General features: G+C 35.1%; 1 protein-coding gene across 1 annotated transcript; it reads left to right on the top strand.

Annotated features, from left to right (window-relative positions):
* The first annotated feature begins 1626 nt into the window (after positions 1-1626).
* LOC149542749 (uncharacterized) lies at positions 1627-4046 on the top strand. Its single transcript, XM_089797639.1, has 3 exons — positions 1627-1883; positions 1976-2105; positions 2894-4046. The coding sequence occupies exons 1-3, from the start codon at positions 1751-1753 to the stop codon at positions 3564-3566; spliced, it is 936 nt and encodes a 311-aa protein (XP_089653765.1). The 5' UTR covers positions 1627-1750; the 3' UTR covers positions 3567-4046.
* The last annotated feature ends 7541 nt before the right edge of the window (positions 4047-11587 follow it).

The raw sequence follows: 11587 nt of genomic DNA, 5'->3' as shown, positions 1-11587 counted from the left end.
CTTTTTCTTTTCAATTGTGTGCATTATAGGCAATTGGAGCTACATCATATGGAGAAGAAAGGACATGGGAGCTACAACTAAAGAGGGAGTTTTACTTTATGTTGCTTTCTTTATTTTGGTTGGCTTTCATGGTAGACTAGATGGTTTTTAGTGTATGTTGATTGAGTTTAGTGATTGCTCATAGTATGCTAGATGTTTAACTCGTAAACTGGTCCTACACCACTCTATTACTCCAAATTATAAAATCAATTCATTAAGGGCTTTCAAAGAAAATTGGGATTCTCGTGATCTAGCGAAGTCCCCAAGGAAGTTCCATAATACTACATATCATGCATATTTTGACAACATAAATTTGAGGCAAAATCAATTCAAACATTTTTATTTTCTTAATTACTAGGTTCAAATCTATATACAAATGAGTATACATGTTTGCACAAGCAATCTAAAGAAAAAAGGCAACCATTGTGTAGTTCAAGATCTTTATCTAACAAAATCCTAAAACTTCAAATCAACATACAAATGAACAGTCACACTTGCATAAGCAATCTAAAGAAAAACATGGGCATTATGTACAGTTTGATATTGCATCTAGCTCAAAGTTCTAGAACTTTAAATCCATATACAAATGAATATGTGTGCTTATCAATGGGCCCTTGGTTTGCTAGTGAAGTTGAATGGTTCCAAATGAGTCCATTGGGGATCAAGTCTTGTTCAGTGCAACACTCTGACATTATTAGCGATGAAAGGTTGAGATTGTGCCTCGTGTGAATTTAGTGGGATATGGATAACCCTTAATCGTTGGCTCTTAGCCAAAGAGGTTTTAGGCTATAGGTTCATGCTCCCATATGAAGTGGCTAGAATGCTTTACAAAAGTCCTAGTTGGAATGGTGCATTCATGAGCTCCATGCATTTGTTGGACTACGAGACTCTATCTAAACCTCTACCAAATAAAATATCCATGATTGCAAAAATCAATATAAAACTTTTAAAATAAAGTTTAAAATCTTCATCTAACTCAAAATCCCAAAACCTCAAAATATCAACCTACCAACTTTATACATCCATCACAATACTTCCCCATCACTAAATTTCAAAATAAACATCAAAATGCTTATACTTTATTTCAAACCAGATGAAGATTTTAAAGAGCACATATACACTTTGTTAACAATAATTCTTTGTACACATTGAGATGTGCATATTACCCTAGGTAACTTTGTAAAGGTGTAGGGCTATCCCACAAAGAGGTTAGCATGCCCAAAAAGAAGAGGCATGGGCATGGCGTAGGAAGTGATGTCATGGTGATGAAAGCTCTTGTGGTTGACCTTTAGGAGGAGCATTCATAGTTGTAGGAGAAAGGGGCATGGCCCCACGTTTAATTGAGGGTGGGGCCCAAAGAGGGATGTTTTATCATTATCGCCAACGGAAAAGTCACAGATAACATTGAAATTCCGAGTCCTCATCATGCCACAGGCTCCATCACATTTAAAAGCGCCCGTTAAAAAAGGGCCCCCAACAGTTTGTGGGGCTTAATGCGTCTTTCTGCTCATAATTCCTCACATTTAAGATCCCTCATCCTCATTTCCCCGGAATAATATATAAAGTGGAGCCCGGGTTTTCCGATACAACGGTACAAGCAAATTATAATACACAGAGCAAAGAAGAAATTCCAACCCTCCCTGCAAATGTATGAAATTGGAAACTAGGAAGAGGAAGGAGATATACACATTGTGTATCTGTGCATACTGCAATGGGGAGGCAGCCGTGCTGTGACAAGGTAGGGTTGAAGAAGGGCCCATGGACGACCGATGAGGACAGGAAGCTTGTCAATTTCATCTCCCTGCACGGCCATGGATGCTGGCGTGAGGTTCCCAAGCTTGCAGGTTGGCTTTGTGACCCCCGAGGGATGAATAGAGTAAATTCTTGTCTTTGTTTTCTCTGTTTCTGAAGTTGTGTTGTTTGCATTTCTCTGCAGGCCTGCTTCGATGCGGAAAGAGCTGTAGATTGCGCTGGACGAACTACTTGCGACCGGATTTGAAGCGCGGATTGCTCTCTGAATCCGAAGAGAAACTCATTATCGACTTACATGCTGCCATAGGGAACAGGTAGCTTCGGTTTCCTCTTTCCCCTGTTTAGAAATGTAAATATTTGCAAGGAAATGGCTCAGTTTGAGCCTGTAAGCAAATGTGCGCCAGCTGTGATCGGGTAGTATGGATATTTAAACCAATTAGTCGGGAAAATGAAGAAATTCCTTGTAAATTGTAGTTATTTAGTTGATTTTGCAGGTCGCGGAATGTAATCGAAAATGTTGTTATTTAAACAAATTAACTGAAAAGATGACGAAATTCTCTTGTAAAATTTGTTTATTTAGTTGCTTTGCAGGATCGAAAATGTTGATATTTAGTAACATTTGCCGGAAAAATGAAGAAATTCTTGCTATTCAGTTCTTTTCTGCAGGTTATTCAAATGTTGAAGAAATCGTCCTGTAAATTATGATTATTTGGTTGCTCTGCAGGTTACGGAATGTGATTCAACATTTAGACAAGTTAGTCGAAAAACAAAGAAAATTGATGTAAATTGTAAATTATTTTAATTACTTTGCACGGATAGAAAATGTTTGATATTTAAATAAACTACTTGGAAAAATGACGAAATCCTCATATAAATTATGGTTGCAGGTTATGGAATGTTGATATTTAAACAAATTAACTGGCAAAATGAAGAAATCATGGCTCTTTGGCTCTTTTACAAGTTATGAAATGTTGATATTTAAACAAATTGGCTGGAAAAATGAAGAAATTTTCTTGGAAACTAAAGTATTTTTCTGTTTTACAGGTCAAATGCTGATGTTATGCTCACGCTTTCCCGTGTTTTCTGCTGCTTATTTTGACAGGTGGTCGCGAATCGCTGCTCAGTTGCCTGGGAGGACGGACAATGAGATAAAGAACTACTGGAACACGCGGATCAAGAAGAAGCTGCGTCAGATGGGAATCGACCCCGCGACGCACAAGCCCCTGAGCCAAATCCACCCTCAGGCAGCCCCGCCGAGCCAAGAACAAGACGAGACGGCGGAGAAGCCTGAGAAGAAGGACGAGAACACAAAAGCGACCGACGGTGAACAATCCGGAGCAATGGCGGCAGCTTCTAATTCTGTGAGCGTGGAAGATTCGATGCATTGCTTGGTGAATGTGTGCACGCCGACGAGTGCGATGTGCATTTCGCCCTCGGATTCAGATGAATCCAACATTGTTGATCACAGCCCCAATTTCTTCGCAACAAATTGCAATGCCCTGTCTTCTGCTGCTTCTGCCGATAACTATGATATCAGTAGCAACAACAGTTGTAATTCCTCTGTTACAAAGCCTGACATTTGGCACGAGATGGGAGTGTTGAGTAGCAATGGCGTCATTCCAAGTGCGGAATGGAATGATTTGGAGTTGTGGAGCGAGGGTTTGGATGGTGTGGGAGAGTCCGGTTGGATTCAGCACTGCCATTGGAGCGACATGGACAACTCCACCGATTTTTCTGAGTTGCAGCGACTGGCCTCTTTGCTTGACGAAATGTGATGCACCCAAAATAGATTGTACAGGGAGTTCATTGAAGAAACATATAAAGATGGATATGAATGAATGAAAGTTTGTATATGCCAATTCATTCTTTTCATCGCTCATGTGTTCTCCTGTGGGTAATCATTTGTTGTGTACCATGAAGGAAAATATTGGGAAATACGTAATGTTGATGAAATCTATTTCTAGGAATCTCTGAGCTCAGCTAAAATCGATCTACAGGAAAACATTCACTGTCAATAAAATCGTTATTCCCCTGTGTATTTTGGGAATGTTCGGTCTGTCGCTCTCTTCAATGTCAGGACCTGCTCACCGTGGCGTATTCTGGCTCGTTGAACGAAAAGGTCTTGGGAAAGCTCTTCAGCTCTTTCATGTTGTGATGGAGATACCTCACATCTTACATCAATTTTAATAAATTAATTGAATCACAGTGAAAATATACTTATGATTAAATTGGAATTTAATGTGGAGTTTATTTAACTAGGTTTTATAAAGTTTGGAAATGGTGGTAAAATATTGTGAACCAATTTGTTAAAATGTCAAAATTATGGTATTGATTGGATAAGTTTTTTAATAAAGGCTTAGATTTGTAGTGAAGGTCGTCTAATCATGCGCGCAAACCCATTCACTGAGGGTTGTCACAAAATTTATATTGTCCAATAATTATTGGATTCATATAAGTTAATTAACAAGTAATGGATGTCTACAATATATTTGTTTTTGTTTATTATATCTATATAAAACATGATGGTATCTACAAATTTCTATTATGAACTTGATAAGAGAGAGTAGTGTTTTCAAGTTAGGCTCTTGGACAAATTGATTTGATGGTAATGAACCAAGGTCAAAATAATTAGATAAACATGTAGTATAGCTAGAGTGGTGATGTAATAAGTATGCTCTAAGAAAGGAAAGGAAAGGATCTTTTATAGTCCATGACACCAGCCATAGTTTTTGAGTTGACATATGGTGACAGTGATATGGGACTACCTCGTACTTCTTTTTGGGAGGTACCTAACTGCACTACAAACGAGGTGTACATACCCTACCTCCCAATGGGATTTGAACTTGTGACCTCTCTTTCAAGATGATGTTGTACTAGTCTTATGTCAATAGTTTTCTAATGATTTCAAAGTAATTCTTATATTATTTCATAAAATAATGATTGATGTTCTAAAATGCAATAAAGCTTATACATTAAGACTAACATGTGCTATAAATTTCACTTGAGAAATGTTAAATATTTTGTATAAACAAGGGATGTTGGAGCAGTTTGACATTCTTGCATTTGCCTCAAATTGAGTACTCCATTAACAACTTATAAAGTAGACAAAATATCTAACATGTGTGTGTTTTTCATGCATTTGAAAGTGTTGTAGTGAGAATTTACCACTTGTTCTACTTTGGATATTCTAACTATCCCCTATTACGATCCATTCCCCATGTTTTAATTGATGCAAGAAACATAAGGCTTTTATGTTAAATAACAAGGTGTGTGCGCCATTGATCACCTTGATCTAATGATCCATAGGGCGCTCTAGTATCATTGTGCATTTCACATTCTAGTCTCTCATCAACCACTCATGTCATGATCTAGTGATTGGTCAAGAGCTTAAGGGTTTTGTCTCTAGCACCTTATGTTGACTCAATTTGATAAATGGTAGGATCCCAATTTGGTTAAATATTTTATTTATGACATGTAGTACCCTATATAGTAGTTTCTTTATTTAATTGGGACTAAGGTAGAGAATGAAAGTAAGTGGTGGAAATATACATGTCCATATATTGAGGAAAATAAATATTTATTACCTTGTAGGGCACAAAATGCTTACCTACCAAAAGCATACAAAAGGGTAGTGATACTTTATAGCAACTTTGCAAGTCCACAGAGGCTTGCATTAAAGAGACTTTGATGCAAAGGTGACTAGAAGTAGACTCTAGGCACAATTATCTATGTTGGAAATTCATGGATCAATTGCTCTATAATCTAGGATAACGGAGAAGATATTAGATTGCAAAAATAATTATTTGGTGATACAATTAAGGACCCAATCACATGCCTTAAAAAATTATACATGCAACCATCTCTACCTCATGTAAATTCAATACTAATGGCCAATTATATTTGGAAATTTAGGAAATTCAACCTTTTGATTAGTAATTTTAGGTAGTGGTATTTATATAATATGTCGTGTTTAGAAATCTTGTAAGTGATGGCTTTTAGTTCTCCTAGGATTTGGAAAGAAGAAATCTAATATTTAGATATGAACTCTTTTGATCACCCCTAGATTTTCTATTTTCCTACCTTGTTTATCCCTCTCCTTCTTTCTTGGCATGTATGAATAAGATTGGATTACTTAGGACATGTGATGAAATTTGCACATACATGCTTTGTATCCAACCTTGTATAATAAAGTTCTATCTTGATCGACCTTATTTCTTCTAGTTTTAAGTTTGGGTACTTAAAATTAGGCTTATCAACAATTCTAGGTCATTCAAGCCTTATTCTATATGTAGATGTATTTTTATGAACACTAATATAAACAACTATAAGTGCTCATTTTAATTAAATTAAGAAAAATTAAAAATGTTCAAAATTAAAAAAAGTTAGATGGTGATAAAATACAACTAGAAATAACTACTTTGTGTTTTATATTAAGGTGTGTTCATTAAGATGCTCTTATTTTATGAATTCTACTTATTATCAATCCATGTATGTATATTTCCCTACCACTAGGTAGGAGGGAGATTATACTCTTTGTTGTATTGTCTCTTATAGACTAGAATTCACTTTCGTGCAATTCTTTATTTCATTTTTTCTTGTTAAAGTAATTTAGAAGAGCTTATTGTATATCTTATAAGTATACAACATTTTTATTCTTGAAGTTCATTGTGCATGATAGATCTCATCCTTACAAGGTTTTTAACTATTGTCCTTTACATGCATGATAGTAGTACTTGTTGAAGTTGATGAAAGATCAACCCCATAGCTCCCAAGAATCACTTGCATGCAAACACTTGTCACAAAAAGAGAGAAGCAAAAGATATGGAGGTTGGAATTCCCATGTCCATAGATGAGACATTTTAAAGTGAAAAAGAATTGCAAATTGTATTAAATGAATCTAAATGACAAAGACAAATCAATCCTTATAAAGGATATCAAAATCCTAAAAGGTAAAACCTAGGCTGCATTATACTAATTAACAAAAGAATTAATTATTAGATGCCTAAAGTTTAGCATTCAAAACAAGAGTTAATTAAAAAATATCTAATTACTCTAACACCCCCCTTTAAGATAAACTTAGGGAGTAGCTAAAAACCTAGAAACTACTATTGAAAGTAGATTTGGGTCTTGATAACAAAGCCTAATGAGACACCCAACCAAATCACTGTAAAGAGGGGAAACAGAGAAAAACCCTACTCCAAGAAGATATGGAAAGAATGTTGAAAGAACTAGCGAAGGACTAAATAAGCCTCCAAACTAGAGAATGTCCCAGAAGATAGGAACAAAAGATGGTCATGAAGAACACTACTAAAGCATATAGAAATTGCAAAGCTCTGTCAAAGAGTAATTGATGATTTGAAGAACCTCCATTGAAATAGAACCTAACTAGGTAGAGAAGACTATAATATGCATGAGTGCTCTCAGAGGATACTACTTGAATCAAGAGGCACAGAGAAAAATAACTGAACTTGAAGATGTGGATGTCATTAAACACCAAAGCTCGAAGAGCTGATCAATCGAACATGGAAGGCTGCAACCAAAGTAGGAATGAAAAGAAAATTGTCTATATGGTATGATGGAGCCCAAATTTCTAAGGTTTTGGGCCTCCATTTAAGTGATTTTTCAAAGCTTTCTATCCTATATTTTATCTCATAATAGTGCTAAGAATGTTTGATGATAGAGCATCTAGTTTAATCATTGGTGTTGGGCTTAGTCAATTCAGGTTTTCCATCAACAAATTCTTATGAGTTTCAAGAGTGTTATATAGATCTCTCTAGAAAGTTGGAAATGATAAACCTTTAGTGTGAGCCAATTGGAAAAGCCTTTGTATACGAAGATGCAGATCTGGAGTTACGAGCACAACATTTACATCAGTCAATTGTGAAAGTTCTTACAGCCATAAATGTTGATTTAGAAATCTTCTAAAAGGTAAGAAGTGAGAGAGAGAGGGGATAAGAGATGCTTGTTTATTTCTAATACAAGTCATCATGTATGTAATGAAAAGCCATCAAACTGCCTTTATATATCACACACAAATCTCCTTCAGTATCGTTGGCTCCAAATTGCTTAGTATTAAGCATAAGTCAATATACTTGTTCAATTGCCAAAAGAATGTAGTGAGATTACATATTACAGTTATCATAATATAAATATGATTACATCTATAAGCAACACTAGAACAGAGACTTTCCTATGGATATGATTACAATCTCTAAGCCAAATTGTATTGTCTATCATGGCTAATTAAGGAACCAATTTAACTCCAAAAATATAGTTCCAGACATTTTTGTGAGCCTCTCCCAACCCACACACAAACTCTGCACCCAAAAAAAAGGAGTTGTTGAGTATGAAGACAATCTCCATTACTTAGGAGCGATTCATTGAATTAAATGTGAATGCGAAAGGAGCATCTTTGACAGTTTCAAACATTGAAGAAGGTGAATCACAATCTATGTTTATAGTTATATGGCAATGAGACTCCACTCATTTGCAAAATGTGAAATCCCATCTCTGACAATATTAATGGATAAATGAAAGTGTGATTTCGTGAATCCTATGCAAGATAACGTTAAGCAATAAGGAAAACATATGGTGGGCATGTTGAAAGAAATGTTAATCTACCATAGGGATGCCATCTGAAAAAATTTATTTTTATTCTCTTTGATTTCCAATAGGTAAATCTGGAACCAATCACCCATGGTGTTGTCATGAGTTTTTATAAGAACCGCACGCCATGGATGAAGAAAAATAAATCATGGAGAAGTCAAGAGCCAAAGAATTACAAAGAATTAAAGAATTATAAAGTGGTTGCCCTTAAATGAATGAATTAATAATTATTATCTTGCCACAACATATAAATTAAGGTAATAGAAAGGTGTGATGAAAGTTAGGAAGTGTAATTATTTTTAAAAAAAAAGGATATATGACTTTTCATTTGAAAAGTCACATCTTCCTTTGAATGGGATATAAATAAGGAGTATTTCATTTGTAAAAACAAATCAATATTCAAATATTTGACATTCACATATTCTCAACAAGAAGCTTTTTATATTTATTTATATGAAGGAATAAGGACTTAAATATGTCTTTGTAATATAAATTCAATTATTTTATTTTTATAATAAAATAAAATATCTTATGTTTATTTTTAAATGGCATGGATATTTAAACTGCAAATGAATCGTCCTTTGTAATTATTTTAAAGAAATTTCTATACAATTTAAATGTTAGATAAGTGGACACAGTCATTTAGCATCTTAAAATCGATCATCACAAATATTGTGAAATATATAGTTATTTTTGTATTTGTGTCCAGTTTGTCTCCCTACTAGAGGAGTTAAAATTCAATCTGGACTAATTTAAGATTGTGTAATATTTGGTATGTTGCATCTTGATTATTTAATTGTTGGCAGTATAAGTGCATAGAACATTATAAAGTTGTACGTGAAAATTCACTAAAGTTGACTCTGTTTCCCGGATGAGCAAAGACACTAGTCTTTCTATTATTGAAGTTTGAAAATCTCTATATTCCTTCCTACAAGCATCAAATCCATTATTAACAAGACCTTATACAAAGCATTCAATTCAAGCACTTAGCATTTAGTTACATTTTAATCGAGTTCAAGGACCTTGCCAGTCGGAGAACTCTAAAGCTTAAAATCTCTTTAGAAAAGCTCTAAACCAAGTAATCAGGGTTGAGGAGAAGGTCTACCTACCTAGGTGTAGTGGAGCCTAAAGTGTAGAGGAATCAAGGTGATTCTCATTCGTTGGCCAGAACTAATTGTGGAATCCTATCAGAGAAGTGGCAAGCTCTTGGATTTCCAATTTGCGATTTTGGAAACCAACATGGTAAATGATCCATCTCACCAAAAATTGTACCTTCTCTGCCTATCCCACCTTGGAATCAATTATTTTGGACATGTCCTTGGGAGTGATGATCTCTTGGACTTGATCAATCCTTCAATGCATGAGGTGCATGTGATTCACTGGGCATTTTCTTCATGTACCAAGCACATCTATCTATTGTAGTAGGTGACTATATTATGTAAGAAACAATTAATATTTGACATGTTTTGTGGGACTACATCACATATTGGTAAAGATTTTGGTGGGATCTCATTGTCTCTATTATTTTGAAATTCATACCATCACCTTTTTCTCTATTTGTGCTAAACTCTAGAAGATTAAATGCTAATGAAATAGCTATAGTAGCTAGAAATAAATAAAATTTAGATAATGGGACTAGCTTTATTACACACACTATGTCTGTGATTCCAAACATCTCTAGCCTAATTATTATCTCTTTCTAATGACTCAACAAGTTTTAATTTAAACCACATCAATTTTCCAATTTCTAACAGATCCACTATCGAGAACTAACCCTTATAAATTGGAATCTTGGCGAAGAGGAAAACTTAGCTTTAGAACTACATTATTCCTTCCCCAAAACTATTTTGTCAAGCCCAAGTCTAAACTACCTTGAGAGGCTTGGACCAATTATAGAAAGGAAAATTGTTTATTGTGGCTTGCCCCTATGGGCATGGGAGGAGATAGTTGGGTCAGTGGGAATAAGATATTAACAAATTTTAGATTAATCTCTCTATTTCAGATTACCACTTTGTGAATATCCTTATTTATAATGACATGGATGAAATGATGATTTTTCTGAACATAATATATCTAATGAAGTTATTGTCATCATAATTTAGTATAACATACAAAGGCCTATGTTTTCTCGAATGAAATTGGTATTTTCAATAGGTTCAAGGATATGGGTGGTAAGAAGAAGAGATGTAAGCTTGGGAATTGCTTGGAGTGGAGGCAAAAACCTAAGGTCTAGAGTAGTATAGAAAGAGACAGGATTATGGGCTACCTTGATAATCTTAAGGGAAGTAACCCTTCCATGACCAAACAATTCATCAAAATATGGAAGAAGGACCCTCTAGTATTCTTGTGGGAAATCAACATATGGATGTTACAAAGGAGGTTATTGCTAAAGCTATGAGGTTGGATATGGAGGGTATCAACCTTTTTAGAGACATAAATGTTTTAGACAAAGTTGTCGATGTTTTTACAGAGTCAGACCAAGAAAGAAAAATGTTGGTTAAAATTAATAACTCCTACTTTAGTACTACATTTTTTTCTAGATCTTGGAGATCTGTCCTTTTTGTTTTGATTGAGTATATTACCCTAGATGATCATTATTCCAAAACCTATGGTCATCCTTTCATGTTGGTGAACCATTTTAGGCATGGGGTTAGGGTTAATTTACTTTTCTACCTCATGCAATCTTTGGATACCACTATTCTAAGTTTGCAAAATGACCCAGATGGGACCATGCTTGTCATGAAGGGATTATGGCTTTGATAATGAATCTATTAAAAATGAAGAAAGTGGAGAAGCCTCGTATGAGTAGAAAGTCTTTGGAGGATTATGATAAGGAAGGTAGTGAGCTTGATGAAGACTATGAGGGTGAGACAGATGATGTGGAGTATCAGTCAATGAAAAAAATGAAGATCTCTGCTACTCGTGGCTCATCTTCTAAGAAAAGGAAGAAGAACAATAATGAGGTGGATGGTGATACCAATTTGGGGTTTGATAAGGAGATTATGGAGAAAAAAGGTAAGAAGGGTAAGGGGGAAAAATTGATGCGGAACCTTTGTTCTCTATGGGGGGCTATAGACACTAAGGGTAAGAAAAAGATTCCCAAAGGGGATGCAGATTTGAACTTGGAGGGTAATCCTGAGAATGTTGATGTGAACCCAAGAGAGGAAAGTTTGAAACAGAGCTTTGAGAC

Source organism: Cupressus sempervirens, chromosome 8 (genome assembly GCF_028749045.1).
Source record: "Cupressus sempervirens isolate cs-2001-9-10 chromosome 8, ASM2874904v1, whole genome shotgun sequence".
NCBI lineage: Eukaryota > Viridiplantae > Streptophyta > Pinopsida > Cupressales > Cupressaceae > Cupressus > Cupressus sempervirens.
The sequence above is the reverse complement of the archived record's forward strand: the minus strand, read 5'-3'. Positions and strand labels throughout refer to the sequence as shown.